We start from the raw sequence: 22,168 nt of genomic DNA, 5'->3' as shown, positions 1-22,168 counted from the left end.
AAGGTGCGCGTGCACAGCTACCAAAGAATAACGTGAACCATGGCGACTATAGACATGTCAGTGCACAGCTTTTGCCGTTTTTGAAAAGAAAACAACTCACTGCTGTTCTTTGTTTGTCTTTTAACCAACAAATGTTGTCAAGTTCTGATAAAACTGATGCTTTAGCAGCATCCATGCTAAGCTCTGTCACCATAATTGCACTGGCCTCTTGTTGCTGCTTGCTTACATCACAACTCCACCGCGCCTGATATTACTGCCCCTCATCGCTGATTGGTCCTGTCACTTTCTGACGGGGCCAAAACAGTTCAGACCAGAGCTTTGCAAGATGGATTCACCGGTGAAAAACAAGGAAATGGGTGTATCCATCTGCTTTGCAAGGTTGCAAAAAGACAGAAGTAACCTAAAATTGGGTTCAAAGTAGCACAAAAGAAGAAAAATGGGTGACAAGAGGCAAAAAGGTGGCCAGAATTGGTAAAAAGTCTCAAATTGGATTAAAAATGGCTCCACAAAGAGAAAGAAATTGCTTCCTGTGGCATAAAGGTGCACATAGGGCAAAAAATTGACAATTTGGTTAAAAGTGCTATAGAGAAGTGGCAAAAATTAGTTAAAAGATGCAAAAAGGTGGCAAATTGGGACAAGAAGTGTCAAATTGTTAAAAGTGGAAAAAAGGGCATTACAGGGCAAGAAATTGGTGAATAGTGGCATATTGTGTTAGATGTGATAAAATGAAGCAGCAAAAAATAGGACTCAAAGCTCAAAGAAACTTTGAGTCTGCCTTTTTTGAAACTTTGGAACTATTCTTCACTTTTCTTGAAAAAAAAAATCATCACTAAATCCCAACCTTTACACAAAGGACTTACGAGTAACTTTATTACGACACTTCAAAGTAAGAAAATAACTGAAGAGACTAAATTTATGCAGAAAAACCTTATGCAGACGTGGTGATCAGATGAAATGCATCAAAATTCTTTTTCTATGGTATGACAAGGTAACAGTGGACAGCATACCTGGCTGGCAGGGCCTCTTCTCCTGGAACTGTTGACTCACATTGTTCCCATGAACCAGAGAAAGGAGGATTAGCCACCATGTACTCCTGAAACTATTGCTTTTGGATGTCCTTAGCATAGTTATTCTAACCACATGCTGAACTAGATAAAACCTCAGTTTTGATTTTTTTTATCCAGCATCCATAAACAGCCTTTAAGTTACCTGGTCTCCTTTGATCATACCAAGGAGAGTATCTAATTAAATCAAGCTGCCTTAATAAAGCTCTCCTGTCCGCAACAGTGCTGTCCAAATTACCCTATCTGTATGTGGGTAGACATACTCTGAGTTAAGTAGCAGGCTAGTTAGTCTGTGTAACTTTCACTGGCCCTCTAAATGATTTATGAGGCCTGTAAGGTAAGGTGATAGTGAGAGTGGAGAGACTGGAAAGCAACACAAACATGAGAGAACAGCTGCCTGCTGCTGCAGGATCAAGTTACTGCATTTGTTCTTCTCAGTCCCACCATGAAACTGATTAATGATTTGGCTCCTGATGCATTTCAGGACAGCTTTGCTTTAGGGGACACTACTGAGTAATAAATGCATGAGCAGCTGCTGAATTTACAGACAAATTCTCATATCTAACCCAGTTATACATGAATACAACACCTGGCTTAATAAAAATCTGCTTAGTCTTTCACTTCTTTAAATTAGTCCATTGGGGTTGCCCACAGTTGATCACGAGCTGCTCACTGCTAGACTTGAAGGCTGAGCTGGGATACAGGAGATGGCTCTTAACTTTTTAAAATCTTATCCTAATAATTATATTAATAATAGAAGTTTTAATGAGACTTGGCAAAATAACTTTTCCTCCACAGCACCCCTTACCTGTGGCATCCCTCAAGGCTCAGTTTTAGCTCCTCTTTTATTTTCTCTCTATATGTTGCCACTGGGTAGTATCGTAAGGAAACATAATTCATTTCACTGCTTTGCTGATGACACTCAAATAAACTTAGCACAAAAAGTAAGGAAATTTGTGTTTGGTAGATTATTTCTTTGTTGTAGCAATGCTTCTTGGCAATAAATCTTATACTATGTAAAGCCTGTTTATTACCCTTTTAAATGATGCCAGATTTGTAAGGAACATGCATTTGTGGGATGAGCAGCAGAGCTGAGTATGAGGGTTGTGCCCGTGAAAAAATTGCCAAATCTTCTCTGCCAATGCCAAACAGCTTACTTTACTGTTCTATTGACTCTTTTTTTGAGCTTCTGGTACCCCCAGATGGCAGCACCTGTAAGAATGGGCCTTGCTAGTGGTCAGTAGCATTGTAGCATTGTTACAACAAAGTAATAATCTACCAAACATAAATTTCCTTACTTTTTGTCATAAGTTTATTTCTCCCACTGAAATCCCACAGCCATCAGTTCCTGCAGCCACTCCTCAACTGTTTCCAGGAAACCAAGAATTGGATGGCTAAAAACTTTTTAAAACTTAATCAACGTGAACGTGCGTGAACACATCACTCCCATGCTCTCTTCCCTCCACTGGCTCCCTGTTCATTTTAAAATAAATTTTAAAATTGTATTACTTGTTTTTAAATAACCCCATGGTTTAGCTCCTTCTTATTTATCTGGCCTTTTAACCCCCTACACTCCAACATGGCCACTCCGATCCTCTGATCAGTCTCTCCTGGTCATCTCTCAGACTCAAAGGAAACTCAGAGGCGACCATTCTCTTTCAGTTGCGAGCCCTCATCTATGGAATCAACTGCCCCCTCACATTCGAATTCAACAGAATATTTTTCTGTAGTCTTCCCCAAATTGGTGGCTTATATATTATCGGTGCAACAATCCTGACTATGAGCTCGGCAGGCAGTTCCTTTGACCTCATGGCTTGGTTTTAGCTCTGATATGCGTTGTTAGCAGCGAGGCCTTCTATAGAGAGGTGTGTGCCTTTCTTAGTCATGCCCAGTGAATTTAATTTACCGCAGTTGGACTCCAGTCAACGTGTAATAACATCTCAGCAACAATCATAAGAAATGGAAGGAACCTGAGCTAAGTTTCAAGTTTTTACTTGTGAAAATGGGGTATTTCTTCTTTTTTTCATTTTAACAAATGTGTAAAAAATTCTAAATTGTTGTTTTCACCTTGTCATGATGGGATATTGAGTGTAGATTAATGAGAATAAAAAATATTTTTACTGTAGCATCAGGCTGCAACATAAAACTGAAAAAGTAAAGGGGATCTGAATACTTTCTGAATGCTCTGTATGTTTTTGTCTTTATTTTAATTAAATGTCATGCATTTTTGACATAATGTTACAACCTTATACACTTACCTAAATAAATCAGTCATCGGTTGCTCTGTATTGAAATAAAGGGTTCAGCCATATTATATTATAGTGTTTAAAGCATCGTCATTTGAAAACACCAAAGTGTTATGGTGATATTTTTTCTGTCTTGCATTTCTTGTTTGTACGCTTACACGTTTGATCAGAAAAAGGGGCTGTCTGTGAGCACGTGTTAGGTTTATGTAAAATATTAAACCAAACATCCGCTGAAACAGAAAACACTGATGTTTTCATGTACAGTTACAAACGTCTGAACAGCTCTACTGTTATTGTATTGAAATAACTGGACTTTGGGTAAGTGGAATAACCTAGATATTTCATCACGGTAGCCATGGACTTTGACCCTCTAATGACGTCACGTAGCTTACCTAAGTAAGCCAGGATTCAACTTTCACCTACATAACCCATGTCAGCGCTGCATAAAAAAACTCTCCACATTGCATTCACAAATGTGCAAACAGATATGGAGTCAGCGTAAATTTTATTTTCTAAATACAAAGCCATCATACACAAGCATGAAAACACAACAACAGACATTTTGATATGTTAGTAGCATGAAATCAGGAGTGTTTACTCTGCCTGTTGAGAGCTTCTATGTCCCACAAAAACAGCACAAACACTGATGTGTACTCAGTCAATTGCCAAGCATCCAAATAAAGCGACTTCGTGAGTCAATCCAAATTTGCCATGTTCAAAACACAGAAAGATCACTACGAAACTTGCTCAGTGATGGAAAAAAATACAACAAACACTATGGGTCAAACACAGAACCTCACTGTAAATATTGATATCATTGTGGTTCATGGAAAAGTGGGCCTTTGACGTAAAATGTCTGAAATCAAGTCACATCTGTTATCTGGCTGCATGTGGACATACAAACTTGAACTTACTGAACTACTGCTGGGTCGTTCCAGTAAACTTTTACCTATTTTTTACGTTAGATTAAGATTGCAAAAGCACTGTTGAGTTGGCAGATATCTTCCACTATAGTCTTCCACTTTATTGCACAAGTTTTCTCATCACACAACGTATCATGGTACTTTCACCTCTGGAGACTCTGACATAATTCCTACAAATCAATGCTGAGAATTCTGCTAAGTTTTATGAACAGTGGACGCTGTTGGCGTGGCTTCACTCTGTGCGCGTGTGTGTGCGTTGTGTGTGTATGCATCTTGTCAGTGTGACCCTCCACGTGTTGACTGTTGACACAGGCAGAGTTTGAGGCAGCCCCTCAGATAACACAGGCCTTTATAAGTCCTGTTGGAGGGGAAGTCAGTATGCAGACCTCTGATCCTCAGGTAAAGGCCAGCAGCTTCTTTATTCATTGATCTTCTTGGTTCTTCCTCAGTTAAAATATGCATATGTGAGCGTTTAGTCATGTATTGGTCTTATTCAAGATTCTGATGTGCTTCCCTCTGCAGAAAGATGGAAATGTATTACAAAGTTGTGATCCTCGCCCTGTCATTTTTGACACTTTCAGGTATATATTTAGCCCTGGTGTTGTTATATATTCACTTTTTTGCAAGTTTCTCCTTCTTCAAGGATGTTTTCTTATTTCTAGCTTACCCAATCCACCGTAAAACCAGGGATGTGAGCTGGACTGATCCAAAAGCAAATCAGGCTTATGACAAGACAGAGCTCACCAAGGATGAAGAGTAAGTTAGGCTTCAATTAAACCTACATTATCATAATTAAATCAGCACTTCCTAATATATTTCTTCTGGTTTCTCAGCATAATCTACAAGAGCCACATTGACAGCAGCAGTCTCTACAACCAAGAGGATCAGAGCAAAAACCCCATAGCAGAAGAGATGCAACAAAAACTCAACATGGAGTCTGAACGTCTGCGCGCCCGCCTGCGACAAGAGTTGGCCGAACTGCGAGAGAGACTGTCCCCGTCTCCAGCTCACCTTGGTGCCACCCTGGCCAGCATGAGGGAGCGTCTGGCCCCCCTCACCCAGCAACTCCAGAGCTCCCTGAGCAGCAACACCCAAGATCTGTGCGGCCAGCTAAGCCTCTACCTGCAGGGCCTGGAGACAGCCGAGACAGCCCAGGCCGCTGAGGCCAGTCAGGCTGTCTACCAGGAAGTCTCCCAGCAGGTGAGCCAAGCACTGGAGCACAGCAGCTCCAAGGTGGCAGACATCATCAGCGACTTCCAGGCTAAAACCACAGAGGTGTCTGAGCATCTGAAAGAGGAGAAGTCAGAGCTGTGGCAGGAAATGAGCTCCAAGTTAGGAGAGGAAGTTAGTTTACTGAGGAGGGAGGCTCAGAGCAGGGTCGCTGTGCTAAAAAGTGAGCTTTCCGCTCAGCTCGAAATGGTAAATCCTCTCAGGAGTGAAGTGGCATCCAGTCTAGAGCTTTTCTGCCAGAATGCAGCCCTGCAGGGCCAAGTGTTTCAAGCCCGCATGGAGAAGCTGTTTCAGGAGCTAGAGGAGGAGCTGGAGGTCCACAGAGCCCCCAGTTTGTCCTCTTCTTCCTCCATCTCTTTGCAGGAAGATTTCTCAGTGAAACTCTCTGCTTTGATCCAAGACATTCTGCACTCAGTGTAGTGTACACATTTATACAAAAACCTGCTTATAACTGCACATCACATTGAAGTGATTCACTCTTTCTCTGGCTCATGAGTTTGTTTGACAGTGTACATTCAATATAAGTGACCTGTAAATATTTCTTAATAGATGTGCTGTACATGTTTCATTTTATAAATTTCATATGAACCTGTCAATATATATTAACTGTATAAAAGATGCTGCTTGTATAGAGTAAAAGTTGTCAATGATAAAAAAAAGTGTTGTCTTTTCAATCAAGTCAACAAACCAGCAATACATGACTTTGAAGTGTTTTATTTCTTACCATCAGTCTATACAAAATGAAACAGTAAGTCTAATTTACATAACGCAGATTCAAATAAACACAAAAATATAGTTTAACAGATTAAAGATTAAGATTCTGTACATGATGCCAAAAAACTAGAACACTCACAAATTTGATCTGGTAATAAAAATCCCCATATATACAGTATATACACTTTAAAGCACCTGTTAAGTTTGTGAGGATATTGTCTCCTGCTGACACAGCAGTCCTTGCTAATTCTGTGCTCTGCATGTCTAAGTTGTATTTACAGATGATGAAGAAATTAATAGCCCCCCGAATGAAAATTTCAGTTTTTTTTAAGTATTTCCCGAGTGGTGTTAAGAAGTGCAAGAGATTTTAACATGGCTTTCCAAACATCCTTTTTTAATTTTGGATGCTTACATTTTTTTTTACTTTGCACACAGCAACAAAATGATTTCACAAAATCCATAAACTACCAGGGTCTAGATCATTAGCCGCCTTTAGAACTTACCCTTTTGTTGAACCATAGCACAAACCACTGTTGTGCAATAATGGTCTTTAACTTTGTAATGTTCACAGATTGTAAAATCAAGTTAAAACTGAGGGTTAACTTCAAAACAAGCAAAGTATGAAAATTCAGTATGGCAAAAAGAAAAATCTGGTTAGACTTGAGAAAAAGAATTGTTGATGCTCACAAAGCAGGAGAAAGATGCAATGTTATGCAAAGTTATCACAGTTTTTCCAAGTGTCAAGAACAGGAGTGAGAAGTATCAAGGAATTCAAAGAGAGCCACGCAGTACAGAATCAACCTGGCAGAGGTAGGTAGAGAAAGATTTTTCTGTGAAGAAAACTAGTGAGAGATGTGTCTTAAGACCCCAGAACAACTGCCAAGAAGACGATCACTAGATCCCTGCACAGAACTGGACTGAGAGGAAAAACTCGACTTCTGCAGAAGACACACCTTAAGCCGACTGAAGTCTGCTATGGACAAACTAGAGAAAGTTTGTGCAGACTGGAAGCATGTTCTTTGGTCAGATGAGACCAAAATATGGCCAGAGAGACACTGGTTATGTTTGGAGAAAGAAGGGAGAGGCGTGTCACCCAAAGAACACCGTCCCCACAGTGAAACACAGCAGCGGGAGGATTATGCTGTGAGGATGCTTCAGTGCATCTGGAGCTAGGAATCTCATAAAGGTGAAAGAAATCATGAACAAAGAAGGATATGTGAAGATTTTTGAAGAGAACCTCAAGCAGTCTGGGTCTGGGTTGTTGCTCTGTCTTCCAGCAGGACAATGACCAAAAACATTCATATCGCCAAGTGAAGACCTACCTCCAAAACCAAAGTGAACATCATTGACTGGCCTGCACAAAGCCCTGACTTGAATCCCACTGAAAATCCATGGGGTGAACTGAAAACCAAGTTCCATGCTAGAAGAACATGAAATCTGGAGGAGCTGGACAGATTCACCAAAGAAGAATGGGCTGGGATTCCTCAGGAGACAAGTCTGGGAGTTGTTGAAAACTGCAACCAATGACTACAGGCTGTTATCCGGAAAAAAATTAGACACAGCTATTAGCATCAAGGGGTGATAATTTTGACCCTGGTAGTTTTAGTTTTTGTGTGAAAGAATTTTGTTAAAATAATGTAATCATCCAAAATTAAACTATTATTTGGAAAATTGGAAAAGTTGTGTTAAAAATTCCTTGTCCTGTTAACAGTACTTGGTAAATACTTAAAGGACCAGCCCTATGGATGATGCAGCCTCAGTAGTCTGAGTAGACTGCTCAGATCACAAGCCAGCTTCACCTTCAGTCTTTCATTTTAAAGCGTTGCCCATGTCACCTAGTAATTTCAACAGCTGTACTATAACAAGCTGATTTGTAATACTCTGATTATTACAACAATACATTATCTATGTCTGTCAATAAAATCAGATCACTGCTCTTAATGTCATGAAAGAACTAACAAGCTGGCACGCCGGTGGTCGAGTGGTTAAGGCGCAGGCCATATACGCAGGCGACCTGGGTTCGAATCCAGCCCGTGGTACTATTTCCTGCATGTCTCTCCCCGCTCTCTCCCCTGTTTCTGACTCTGTCCACTGTCCTATCAAATAAAGGCCAAAAAATACATCTTTAAAAAAAAACAACAAGCTTCCTTTTTATCACATTAAAATTTTCCACTATTTTGCATTGTGCCAGCTGTTGTAAGCCAGGCATACACTGTGTGAATATCATCTGATTTAGCTGCTTTTTGAGTCGCACAACTCACATGGAAGTAGCGCCAACTTTCAGCCAGATCATGTGCCCTTTGTCCTGCTGTGCACAGGGAAACACGTCAGCCGATCATGACCCGACTACAGCCCAACTAGCTACTCCTAACTGGTTGGAATGATTTCCAGCATGTTTGGTATTTTGGTCGTATAACTCCACTCACTCCACAGATGCACAGAGCTACGAGCAGAATCCACAACTGAGGGACATTTTTCCTTCGTAAACTGTCAGACAACGTCCTAAATCACCATGAAAAAAAGCAGGAATGACTTTCTAATGCCCTCATAAAGGGAACAAGCAGGAAATATGCCTCCAACTGACACAAATGGCAATGTTGTTTGTGTGTGTGTGTGTGACAGAGGGAGAGATAGCGTTAGAGAGAAAGAGAGGATGTAACAAGATATGAATTCAACTTTGTTGTGTGAGACTTTTTAACGTGAACTCCACAGATTTCTGTTACAGTCCATAACCATGTGTAGTGTGAGCCTATAAATTGTGCCCGATAACTTAATGGAAAAAGTCTTTATGCTGATGAACTTTTTGAAAGTAATGAAGAAAATAGCTTTCATTTAAATGTTTTTGTAACCAGCAAAAAAAAAATCCTCACAGGAGCTTTAAAGCAAACTTATAAAATAAAATAAATGGAATTTGTTCTTCAATGAACCACAGTTGTAGTTTGACTGTTCCTCTGTAATCTGACACTGACTTCTGAATACATGTGTGGTAATAACAGACAAAAGATTTTATACAAGAAAGAGGATATGCACATCGATCTGTCAGTTAAGAGCATGAGGTAATCCACCCACCCAATAAAACTTCTTCAGGGCAAACCAGCCACCAAGAACCAGTGCAGCAGCAGCAGCTGACCCAAACACCACCCCTACCACCAGGCCTGTCACGTTCACCTCCTCCATCCCTGGAGCCACGTTATGACCTAATGTACGCAGGGTGAGATGATTGCATATTACTATATGAGCTGTTGTAACATCCAAGTTACATCGATGTGTTACTTAAAAAAATAATGAATGTGATCAAAATATACTCACTGTAGCCAGCTGCATATGGAGTATCTATAGCAGGAGAGGAAAAAAAGTTGAGTTAGTGCCAAAAGTAAAGCGTTTATCACAGTGGTGGTGTTGTTTTTTGACTGAGTCTCACCTGCATTGGCGGTGTAAATAGGTCCCACTGAGACAGTGGCAGATTCACTGCCTTCTTCTCCAAAAGGAGTCAAAGATCTTTTCCTTCTGTTGTTACAAGCCTGGAAAACAAACAAGTATGAGGTTTGTTTTATTCCTATCATATAGTGTAAAACTTTTCAAGTTTAAATTTTAGCTTGAGAAATAATCCTAATTTCCAAGGGTTTTTATGATATGAAAATGCAAGGGGCAACCACAATTTACCCCATTAACTCTTCAGTAGAGCTTAGTTATTGCCATTTCTCATCTACGTATGAAAGCCAAAATGCACCCAAAATATCAAACAATTTTAGCCAAAATATCCCTTGTAACTGGAGTGTATTTCATAGTTGTTGTGCAGCTTTAAACATGACAAATTTTCTACAAGAAAACAAGGATAAATCAATTTCTTGATTTTCATTTCTCTGTTCATCAGCTTCCACGATGCAGTGCTTTATATGGTCATCATCTTTAAAATTCTGCACATATTATTGATTCTATAAGCCACATAAAGTACAGAAATTTGTACATGACTTCTCAACTTACAGAGAGCAGCTCTTGGCATTTGCTGGGCTCACACAGTCTCAGTATGCAGTGCAGGTAGATGCTTGACTTGGCCTGGTCACGGTGCTGAACAAAGCGGAAGGCCTCGAAGTCAAAGCGAGCCTCCTTGGAGAGGCCATTGTTTGTCACTGATGTCCTCTGGTCCACTGAACAGCTAATGGAGAGCAGATTTATTATGATACATTTAAATAATCATTGTGGAGATTATCCCCAAGGTCTGAAGGTGCATTAATACTGTGTGCTGCCATACCCAGTGAAAAAGTTGTGCTGCTCAGTCTGTGACATGTTGTACGCTGTGGGAGTACCAAAGCAGTGGTCCAGCAGAATATAGAAACTTAAAACAGGAAAACAAGCCAATGAGTTACAACAGGACACAAAATTATAACTTAATCACTCTAATATCAATATTTTGAATTTGAATAAGCAGAGCTGAGGAGGATTTGCTTACTTTCCTGTTAGGTTAACAGCCTTGACCTCTACATAGATCCTGGTCCGTAGCTCTAGTCCAGATGAAGGTACCACTAATGGGTAGAGGTAGTCAGAGTTCTGGAAGAATCAAATATCAGAGTAAAATAGATAAAATATAAACGAGTGAACATAGCTATTTGGTGTGTTAAATCCATGTACTTACATTGTAAACACCCATCATCAGTGTATCAATGAAGGTGCCATTATTATCACTGGTTGCCACAGACACTGAAGAGCTGGAAAGTAGTGGATAAATTCCTTGTGTTCATTTCTCCTCAGATCAAAACAATCTATCAGGATCTGTATAAATGTGAGATTTTTTTGTTTGATATTAAGGTAGACAGGAACTTACGCCACAATTTGTGTGTTGTTGATCAGATACTCCAGCGGGTAGCGGCAGGAGAAGTGATAGTAGAGGTCTGTTGAGTAGCTGATCAGCCCCTGGTCAGATCTGGGTGTGTCAATGTACCCAGTGATGATAACTGACTGGATGCTTACGAAGCTGCTAAAGGGACCTGAAGGGTCTGGGGCTTCGTCTACAATCTGAACAAGACAGCAAAAACAAATATTTATATTGTGTTCTTCTATATTTCTAGAAAAAAGCCTGTATTTTACTATCAGTTAGTTTTTTTTAACACAGCTAATGTCAGCATTTAACAACTTCCTGTCTGTGGGCACTCTTAATAAAATCTACACATTCTTACTGTGTCATGTGACACCAAAATAATACATAAAAAGAAGAAGTCCTTGCTAGCCAACGGTAATGGTAACTAGTTGCTATATTTTTTGAAAAGCCCAAATTTTCACATCACATCTCTTAACTTGCTGAAGAAGTTTCTGATATTACTTTACACATTTACACATCTTTAAACATTTCTTAATGTGTCCTGTTATGCCATAGTGTAGATTAATAATAATAACAAATAGAAGAATAGCATTCAGTCACTTACTAGCTAACAGTTATGTTAGCTACTCACTATAACTTTTAGTATGCTCAGATTGTCGCATTTATGATTTAGCTCTTTGAATAAGTCTGTGAAATAACTACATTGAATTTACACATTTCTTACTGTGGCATGTAACAGGAAACTAATGTATAATAATATTAACTCAAGAAGCATTACACTCAGTCACCCTCTGGCTAACTGTAATGTTAGCAGCTTGTTATAACTTCGGATATGCCCAGATTTTCAAATCTATTTTTTACCTTGCAGTTTAAGTTTCTAAAATGACTTTACAATGAATATTAAACATTTCTTACTGCGTCATTTAACATCAACATAATATCTGAACATACTATTATGATTAACAACATGCAGTCACTCGCTAGCTAATGTTAATGCTAGTTACTTTCTAAAACTTTCGCCTAGACTTTCACATCTGTCTTTTAGCTTGCTAATTTCAAATTTATCATTTTTCCCTGGATTTTCACGACAAACTACAGAGCTTCTGGAGTCAACTAAGTTGCTGTGTCCACAGTATAAAAATCTAGGATGCTAGGATGCAAACATGGTGAAAGATAGCATTTTTCCAGATACCCTAAATTTGTATATCGTACTACCTTGAAGCTAACATGTTTGACATTATATCATCAGGTATTGGAGTACAGTCTAGTTACTGTGTGATTATGGTCAAATCTACATCATTGAGCACCTGTAACAGCTACTTTCTCACCTGCAGAGATTGTCGGCAGGGGTTATCCTGGCTGTGATTGACAGGAAGCTGGTAACGGATGATTGGAGGGTCTACACTTGTATCGACAGAGCCAAGACAGTCTGAGGTGTTGTGGTTTCCATTCAGAGCCAGGTCTGTTGTGTTGAAACCGGACCACTGAGCTGTACACAGGTTGATCTCCAGGGTGATCACGCTGGTGCCACAGTCAACTGTCAGGTCTGAGTTGTCTATGATGGAGGGAAAGAGAGAGGAGCAATATATACATTCTATGATTTTTGTTTGTGCAAGGAAATTAAGAATCTGAATTAATAATTAAGAACTGCAATGATAGACACAAGAAAGCATGTCTGTAACACTGAGCAGAGGAGAAGCAGTATCATTCAAAATGATAGTAAACCTACCTGGGGTCCTCTCATATTCGGAGGAGCAGTTGTAGAGACACAGTGCCGGCTGCAAGAGCACAACCAACAGAGGGAGACAAAGAGGTAGAATCATGTCTGAAGAAGGTGTGATGTCCTATATTAAATGGAGAAATTGTTATCATATCAGCAATCATTACAACAGAAAACAACCAAAAATTAAAGGGATGAAAAGCATAACTCTCCTGTTTTTTTTTTTTAATTAATATTCAAATATACAATTTTCAGGGTCAAACTACTCACAAATTTACATTTAAGTTTGTAAGCAAAGCCGCATGAAGTTAATGCTGCAGTTGAAATACTTAAACTTAATGGAGACAATAAGAGGATGGTCTTACCTTTGCTGGTACCTGAGCAGGTGTCATGCAATGCAGGCTTTATAGTGTCTGCAAGCCCCAAGACACCTAAAACCACAGAGGTGTGACTCCCAAGCCCTCCCTTCAGCTAATTTTAGACCCCTATGTATACACACATGAAAACACACTATCTCCAAGTTTCTACAATCACTTAAGACATCAGCAGCTTTTTGGCGGGGTTCACCATCAGATTAATACAGAGAATATTTATGTGACAGATGGTTCTGCCAAAGGTCAATCTAACTCGGTTGACAATACTTTCTTTTTAAGGTTAAAAAAGTGGCATAGAAAGCAAATTAGTCAATGAGTCAACATATTGACATACACACATAGACAAAATTCTGTTAAAGAGAGAAAACCCCACAATGATTTGGGTCATTATCCTGTTTGAGGACCCATGATCTGGGACTGAGACCAAGTTTTCTGACACTGGGCAGCACATTTCACTCCAGAATGCCTTGATAGTCTTGAGATTTAATTTTACCCTACACAAATTCAAGACATTCTGTTCCAGATGCAGCAAAGAAGGACCAGTACATAACCAAGCCTCCTCCATGTTTCACAGTAGGGACAGTGTTCTTTTCTTAATATACTTTATTTTTGCGTCTGTGAACATAGAGCTGATGTGACTGGCCAAAAAGCTCCAGTTTTGTCTCATTTGTCCAAAGGACATTCTCCAGGAAGCATTGTGTCTTGTCAATATACATTTTGACAAATCAAGTCTTCCACTAAGTCCACTTCAGCTCAACAGCGACAGGTGGTGCATTCTGACACTGATGTACCTCGACCTTGGAGTTCACTTCTAATTTCTTAGAAGTTGTTCTGGGCTCTTTGGTTTCCATTCGTATTATCCGTCTCTTCAATTTGTCATCAATTTTCCTCTTGTGGCCACTTCAGGAGATTGGCTACAGTCTCGCGGACCTTAAACTTCTGAATGTACCTGTAGTCACGGGACCATCAAGCTGCTTGGAGATGGTCTTATAACCTTTACCTTTAAAATGCTTGTCTATAATTTTCTTTCTATATTCCTTGGACAACTGTTTCCTTAGCTTTCTGTGGCCTATAATACCAAACAGCACAGTGACTACTTTTCACCCTTTAAATAGGCACACTGACTGATTACAAGCTTGAAGACACCTGTGATGCTAATTAGAGGACACACCTTAGCAACACATCCCTATGGTAAAATCATTTTACAATCTTTTCTAGGGGTACCATCAATTGTGTCCATGTGTATACAGGCAATGACAGTTAAACCAATGTGAGGATGATGTAAGAAGAGTATGGCAGTAGAAGTTTGATTTCAGAAAAAAATGTTGAGACCTGCACAGCAAAGTTAAATGCAAACGATAGAAAGGATATTACTATAAATTTGTAAAATAATTCATTAATTATGTATTTTCAACAATAGCTCACCTTGAACTGTAATCATAATCCATTTCAGCCATAACTGAGTCTTAGAATTTTACCCATTCAAAGCCAAGACCATCAAAACCTCTAACTAGTGATGTACGATAAGTATGTTTTTGAACCGATACCGATAACCAATAATTTCCTACTCCTGATGGCTGATAACCAATAATAACCGATCATTTTTTTTCAATTGTTTATTTAACAGAAGAAGTTTATTTGATGTGTTTATTTCAGAATGTGTAGTCTTGTGAGGAAGTAAACAAACTCCTTTATTATTGGTGGATTCAATCGGTTAATATCAGAATAATAAAAATATGTAAAATATATGAAATATTGGCTGAAAATTTAGCTGTACCGATAATTATCATGCATCGCTACCACTAACCTCTCATTATGCAGAAGTTAACTTTCCAGGATGAAAAAATCTCTGCCTATAGATTGTTATTTCAGGGATCTGTGTCTTACAATGAGACTCCTTGAATGCCTGAAAGCTGATCACGTTTGCCACAAGCTATAAAATCTTCAGCCAACCAGAACTAACCTTTGTCAATTTCCCTTGCATGTCAACCCTCTCCTCTATTGTCTCTGTAGACTTGCATTGCAGGTCGTCTCATTACAGTAGCTATAGGCCACTACTGTTATAGCTCAACTGAGAAGCCCCATTGTTCTCCAGAAATAAAGAATGTAAAGGAGCATCAGTGTTTTTACCAAAGTGCCCATGGTAAGAGAAGACATTTGTTACACTATCCACACATGCGTCACCCTTTCAAAATGTTCCGTTTGTCGTCCGAGCATTATAAATCCCATGATCAGAAGTTTGGAAACAGCTCGTTGGCCATTCTTCTGCACTCCAATCACATGCTCCTTTTCATTTTTTGTCCTGTAATCCCTTTGGCTACAGGGTCAGAAATAATGTCTGGACAGAGATGTTTAGAGAATAATGCTCACCTGTCTGGAGGATGATGGGTTAGGATTATGACTGTATTACATAAACAAGAAAGTGTTGCTAACACAAAGTAGATAGCATGAAATATTATTCTTACAAAAGAACATATTTCTGCTCCAGAGATTTCAAATGAAAGAAATTTGGACTTTTTACAGGGCAGAATGTATGTGCATGCAACATGCTAAAACAATGAGATGTGTTATGCTAAATTATAATAACAATATATCTCCCTGTTGATGCCATCACAGGAAAAATATAAGTAGAAACATAAAATGGCAAGCAATTGCTGCATGTATATTTTATAGAACAGAGGCCATAAAAAGCCAGTTTATTTACTTAGGAGGCTAAAGTTAGAAGATCCAATAATGCTGCATGCTTTAATTGGGATTAAGTTCATCACCTGAATATACATCTAACCAAGATACTCTAAAGTTTCTCACATACAGTACAAGCACACTGGAAAACAATACTAACAAGGCCCAGGGCAGGATACAGATTTAGTTTGTAGAGAAAGCGGATACACTGGGAAGCTTGTGAGGAGATGGCATTGTGCTTTGTGGGCATGTACAGTAAAGCAGATAATTAGTGTAGCTAATGACCCCTTAGGGTGTAAATACAGAATATCATAAAGGAAACTGAGGAGTTTGTTCTTTGTTTTAAAAAAAAAAAACTTTAGATTTGTAAATCCCCTGATATGACATAATATTCTGCACTGCAAATGTGTTATTTGTGATAATAGTGGGTTGTTTTGTTGTGCAAAAAGTATTTCCCTGCTAACCAACCAAGAGATCCTTTTAGAAAAACTCATTCATCATAATTTAGTTCAGATGATTAATTGGTGAAGAGGAAAGTTATACAGCAGAGATACTTAAATGTTTTGGACTTCTCTTATTAAATGCTAAGATACTGAACAGCAATGTATTTAAACTGAGAAATCAAGAGACGGGAAATTTTTATTTGGAAGACTTGAAACTGAGGTGGGTGGTCTGCAGCGTGACTATCTTGCCTTTTCATATGCACCTTAAAAATCCTTCTTATATAAGGCAATTTAATTGGGACCACAGTCATGGAGTTACTCTGACAACCACTCAACAGTCACATACATAGTTATTCTGATGACCACTCAGCAGTCACATAGTTACTCTGATGACCATTCTACAGTCACAGAGTTACTCTGATGACCCCTCAACGTCATTGAGTTACTATGACAACCACTCAACAGTCACAGAGTTACTTTGATAACCACTCAACAGAGTAACTCTGATGACGACTCAAAAGTCTCAGATGACCCCCTTAACAGACACAGAGTTACTATGACAACCACTCAACAGTCACAGTTACTCTGACAACCACTTTAACGGTCATAGAGTCACTCTGATGCCCCCTCAACAGTCATAGAGTTACTCTGATGACCCCTCAACAGTCACAGAGTTACTATGACAACCACTCAACAGTCGCAGAGTTACTCTGACAACCACTCAACAGTCATAGAGTTACTCTGATGACCCCTCAACAGTCATAGAGTTACTCTGATGACCCCTCAACAGTCACAGTTACTATGACAACCACTCAACATCACAGAGTTACTCTGACAACCACTCAACAGTCAAAGAGTTACTCTAAAGACCCCTCAACAGTGACAGAGTAACTCTGATGACCCCTCAACAGTCACAGAGTTACTCTGATGACCCTTCAACAGTCATAGAGTTACTCTGATGACCCCTCAACAGTCAAAGAGTTACTCTGATGACCCCTCAACAGTGACAGAGTTACTCTGATGACCCCTCAACAGTCGCAGAGTTACTCTGATGACCCCTCAACAGTCATAGAGTTACTCTGATGACCCCTCAACAGTCACAGAGTTACTATGACAACCACTCAACATCACAGAGTTACTCTGACAACCACTCAACAGTCACATACATAGTTATTCTGATGACCACTCAGCAGTCACATAGTTACTCTGATGACCATTCAACAGTCCCAGAGTTACTCTGATGACCCCTCAACGTCATTGAGTTACTATGACAACCACTCAACAGTCACAGAGTTACTTTGATAACCACTCAACAGAGTAACTCTGATGACCACTCAAAAGTCTCAGATGACCCCCTTAACAGACACAGAGTTACTATGACAACCACTCAACAGTCAGAGTTACTCTGACAACCACTTTAACAGTCATAGAGTCACTCTGATGCCCCCTCAACAGTCATAGAGTTACTCTGATGACCCCTCAACAGTCACAGAGTTACTATGACAACCACTCAACAGTCGCAGAGTTAATCTGACAACCACTCAACAGTCATAGAGTTACTCTGATGACCCCTCAACAGTCACAGAGTTACTATGACAACCACTCAACAGTCACAGAGTTACTATGACAACCACTCAACATCACAGAGTTACTCTGACAACCACTCAACAGTCAAAGAGTTACTCTGATGACCCCTCAACAGTGACAGAGTTACTCTGATGACCCCTCAACAGTCGCAGAGTTACTCTGATGACCCCTCAACAGTCATAGAGTTACTCTGATGACCCCTCAACAGTCACAGAGTTACTATGACAACCACTCAACATCACAGAGTTACTCTGACAACCACTCAACAGTCAAAGAGTTACTCTGATGACCCCTCAACAGTGACAGAGTAAATCTGATGACCCCTCAACAGTCACAGAGTTACTCTGATGACCCTTCAACAGTCATAGAGTTACTCTGATGACCCCTCAACAGTCACAGAGTTACTCTGATGACCCCTCAACAGTGACAGAGTTACTCTGATGACCCCTCAACAGTCGCAGAGTTACTCTGATGACCCCTCAACAGTCATAGAGTTAGTCTGATGACCCCTCAACAGTCACAGAGTTACTATGACAACCACTCAACATCACAGAGTTACTCTGACAACCACTCAACAGTCAAAGTTACTCTGATGACCCCCCAACAGTGACAGAGTTACTCTGATGACCCCTCAACAGTCACAGAGTTACTATGACAACCACTCAACAGTCGCAGAGTTAATCTGACAACCACTCAACAGTCATAGAGTTACTCTGATGACCCCTCAACAGTCACAGAGTTACTATGACAACCACTCAACAGTCACAGAGTTACTATGACAACCACTCAACATCACAGAGTTACTCTGACAACCACTCAACAGTCAAAGAGTTACTCTGATGACGCCTCAACAGTGACAGAGTTACTCTGATGACCCCTCAACAGTCGCAGAGTTACTCTGATGACCCCTCAACAGTCATAGAGTTACTCTGATGACCCCTCAACAGTCACAGAGTTACTATGACAACCACTCAACATCACAGAGTTACTCTGACAACCACTCAACAGTCAAAGAGTTACTCTGATGACCCCTCAACAGTGACAGAGTAAATCTGATGACCCTCAACAGTCACAGAGTTACTCTGATGACCCTTCAACAGTCATAGAGTTACTCTGATGACCCCTCAACAGTCAAAGAGTTACTCTGATGACCCCTCAACAGTGACAGAGTTACTCTGATGACCCCTCAACAGTCGCAGAGTTACTCTGATGACCCCTCAACAGTCATAGAGTTAGTCTGATGACCCCTCAAAAGTCACAGAGTTACTATGACAACCACTCAACATCACAGAGTTACTCTGACAACCACTCAACAGTCAGAGTTACTCTGATGACCCCCCAACAGTGACAGAGTTACTCTGATGACCCCTCAACAGTCACAGAGTTACTCTGATGACCCCTCAACAGTCATAGAGTTACTCTGATGACCCCTCAAAGAGTTACCGTGTTGACCACTCAAGATCTACTGCTGTAACTTTTCCCTGTGAAAGCTTTTATATTTATATTTTCTTTCACTACAACCCCTCAGTGTCTATTTCACATGACCTTGTTTTTATTTCCAGTTGAAATCCTTGTCTCTCTGCATTACAACACTGTTGGCTTTCAATTTTTTGTATACAGATATAATTATACTGTATATATGGTTTTAAAAGGTAATAAGCAAAAACTTAATTCATCCGATATATTGGAATAAATAGGTATTATAAGTACTGAGTATTCAAAGTAACAACAGTTGAAGTAACTTTTGGGGACTGGAAACAACTGAAACAACTGTTGCTTGTCCTTGTTTAATTTGTAGTTTGGTGCCCTCTACTGGCCAGAGTTTAACACAGTTTATGATTCACCATTATTGAGCTCATGCCAAGAAGCACAGCTTCCCCCCAGTGAGCGGGCAGCACAGTGACAGCCATTGTGTTTCTGTTTCCCAGAAAAAGTCAGACATATATTCCAGTAAAAAAAAATTCTCTGAGATTGGCCAAACAGGTTATCATTCAAGTGTAAATGAAGTAGTTTATCGTTGTTTCAATTAAGTAGTTTATCCTTGTGTGTGTTACCTGGTTGCAATAAAGAAAATGCAGCTTCTGTGAATGTTGTGGCACAGAAAAACCACACACACTGTTCTTCACTCCGATGCAGCCTCGTCTGGAGGGTTGAGTGTAAGGTTTCTTAAGTTCTTCCTTGATGTTTCTACATATTTTAATGTTGGTGGGTCAAGTTCACCAGTTACAATATTTGTTAAATGGTTTATTGTGGTAGCTTTCACTCTACCTGAGAGCGTTAGGCCCAGCAAACTCTCACTGTAAAGAGTGTGTATCACCCACAAGCATAAAAATATATATATCATAGAGTAATATATAACCATCACATCAGAAACATGTTTAAAAGTTTAAGTCAGAGAGTTTAAGTTTACATCCTTAAGTTCATGCATTGTGGGTGTCAGGGGATTGTAGCTTTTAACAAGCATAGGGTGGTAGCATTTTTCCTGACTGGAGCATTGGGCCCAGATGCTCCCAGTAGCATGCTCAGTAGGAGTGTTTAAAACCCCTAAATAGGGTTACTTTTCTCCCACCCCTACACATCCAACTATCCCTTCCCAAATTCAGCACAGCGCCAGCAGAGGGCTGTCAACATTCTGGTCTGCTTGTAATTCCTGCCCCCAACGGGAAGGTTATTGTTGCCACTTTAACAGGGCTAAATACTGCTAGTGCTGTGCAAATGGCGATCAATGCTGGTCTTTATTGTAAAAGGGGATAGTCTTTATTATAATATTGAAATGAATGCTGGTGTATTATGACAGGCAACATCAGCAACTAGACCTGCCCTCTTCTCAAAGTGTCTTGAGATAAATATGGTTATGGCACTTTACAAACAAAGACTGGCTGGCTGGTTGATAAGTAGACACTGATCCATCTTGTTCCTGAAATAAAGCATTTGTCCCAGTGGTATCCAGAGAAGCATAAGAAATCAAATCAGAACAAGTAAATAACTGAGTCTGTTAAAGTCCAATGTATATGTTTGAATACAGCTTTATTTTCTATTTCTGTTTTTCTTGTATGTGACTATTTCAGAAGAGCATATTCCGCCTATATGAGTAATGGTATTTAGTTACATCAGCCTTCATTTGAGCCAAGGGTCACTATGGCTTGTCTTGGAAAATCTGACTTTCATGCTGTTTTTCAAAATTCCTCAGGGTGGCACCAGAGGACCAATTATACATTACAGAAGAACTGCTGAAAATATTTGAAATACAGTTTTACTTCTACCTGAAGATTCATGACTTTTACAAACACTCAAAAGTTATTTTCAGCCAGATCATTTTGCATTGTGCTTTTTTAAAGTTGAGCTTTAACCAATGTTAAAAGTGTGTGTGAGTTTATACTATGATAAAAAGAGAACACTATAATAACATAAATACCTGTGTCATATAACACACTTATAAAAAGAGTAATTACACCTGCATTAATAAGCTTTAGCTTCTGCCTACACCCTTTCAGTTTGCTCGGAAACTTAGAATTTGCACCTTGACCCCGTAAATTGCTTTAGTTGTGCAAGTGAACCGAAATAAATTTCTTTCATCATCATCATCAAGTAATTACACCTCTAAAATGTTAATCTACCTCTGTTTAAGTTTTATAATTGTAAATGCTTGTGCAATGGTGAAACCAGGATTACATTTGTATATAACTATGTGATGACAGGAAAATGAAGGCTTTTTTAGCTAGTAAAAAGGTTAATAAAATACCTGAAACACAGTAAGTATTTGATAAAATGGAGATAAAATTGAAACATTTTAAGACAAAGAAAATGCAAACTCTGAAGCTGTCCCATTCAATTGTGGAATTGCCCAAAAGGTTATCCTTTAAAAAAAATACAAGCTTTGTTTTTCTGGGGGAAGAAATGTAAGAGGGTATGAGGACTGTGTTGTCACCTGCAGCTCATTTATGTGGTTGTTCCTGCTTGATAAGTACACATCTTTAATCACCCATACCATCAGTACGCCTCATTCACACAGATCAGACTCTATACTCTTTTCCTTTCTCGGGAAAAAACTTTGTAAACATCTACATCGCTCATACCATATGCATGAATGACAGGCAGATGCTGATGCTAATCTGCCAGGTCTCAGCAAATACTGTGTCATAGTGGTCTATGCTGCTGTGAGCACTAGTGCTTGTGTGTTGTCTGTGCAATACTATGCCCAAACACTACTTAGCAGGGGGGATTTTTAGGTCAGTTTCCTGTCCCACCACCACATTTCCTGCTTATTTCTGCACAGGAGACCACAACAATTGAAACCAGGCATACTATGTTGGAGTTGAAGCTGGTAAATATTGAGCTGCAATTGATTATACTGCAGTTACTGCAAAGT

At 39.6% G+C, this 22,168-nt stretch overlaps 2 protein-coding genes across 2 annotated transcripts; one reads left to right on the top strand and one right to left on the bottom strand.

The window, feature by feature from the left end:
• The first annotated feature begins 4,541 nt into the window (after positions 1-4,541).
• zgc:162608 (uncharacterized protein LOC100037332 homolog) lies at positions 4,542-6,122 on the top strand. Its single transcript, XM_041800785.1, has 4 exons — positions 4,542-4,632; positions 4,756-4,814; positions 4,896-4,989; positions 5,067-6,122. Exons 2-4 carry the CDS (start codon positions 4,760-4,762, stop codon positions 5,881-5,883), a joined length of 966 nt encoding a protein of 321 aa, XP_041656719.1. The 5' UTR covers positions 4,542-4,632; positions 4,756-4,759; the 3' UTR covers positions 5,884-6,122.
• Positions 6,123-8,383: 2,261 nt separating this feature from the next.
• Positions 8,384-13,152, bottom strand: LOC121525667 (zona pellucida-like domain-containing protein 1). Its single transcript, XM_041811771.1, has 11 exons — positions 13,079-13,152; positions 12,723-12,837; positions 12,322-12,548; positions 11,000-11,190; positions 10,811-10,883; positions 10,628-10,725; positions 10,430-10,513; positions 10,162-10,333; positions 9,599-9,698; positions 9,487-9,510; positions 8,384-9,374 (listed from the first exon to the last, which is right to left on the bottom strand). The coding sequence occupies exons 1-11, from the start codon at positions 13,103-13,105 to the stop codon at positions 9,217-9,219; spliced, it is 1,269 nt and encodes a 422-aa protein (XP_041667705.1). The 5' UTR covers positions 13,106-13,152; the 3' UTR covers positions 8,384-9,216.
• Positions 13,153-22,168: the final 9,016 nt, after the last annotated feature.

Source organism: Cheilinus undulatus, linkage group 2, assembly GCF_018320785.1.
Source record: "Cheilinus undulatus linkage group 2, ASM1832078v1, whole genome shotgun sequence".
Classification (NCBI taxonomy): domain Eukaryota; kingdom Metazoa; phylum Chordata; class Actinopteri; order Labriformes; family Labridae; genus Cheilinus; species Cheilinus undulatus.
The sequence above is the reverse complement of the archived record's forward strand: the minus strand, read 5'-3'. Positions and strand labels throughout refer to the sequence as shown.

What these genes read in the sequence shown, in the direction of transcription:
- zgc:162608 (XM_041800785.1), top strand. Translation starts at nt 4,760, where the DNA reads ATGGAAATGTATTACAAAGTTGTGATCCTCGCCCTGTCATTTTTGACA. An exon ending in GTCATTTTTGACACTTTCAG is followed by an intron (nt 4,815 to 4,895) that starts GTATATATTTAG and finishes TCTTATTTCTAG; the next exon opens with CTTACCCAATCCACCGTAAA. An exon ending in GAGCTCACCAAGGATGAAGA is followed by an intron (nt 4,990 to 5,066) that starts GTAAGTTAGGCT and finishes CTGGTTTCTCAG; the next exon opens with CATAATCTACAAGAGCCACA.
- LOC121525667 (XM_041811771.1), bottom strand. Translation starts at nt 13,105, where the DNA reads ATGACACCTGCTCAGGTACCAGCAAAG. An exon ending in CGAATATGAGAGGACCCCAG is followed by an intron (nt 12,549 to 12,722) that starts GTAGGTTTACTA and finishes CCTCCATCATAG; the next exon opens with ACAACTCAGACCTGACAGTT. An exon ending in AACAACACACAAATTGTGGC is followed by an intron (nt 10,884 to 10,999) that starts GTAAGTTCCTGT and finishes ACTACTTTCCAG; the next exon opens with CTCTTCAGTGTCTGTGGCAA.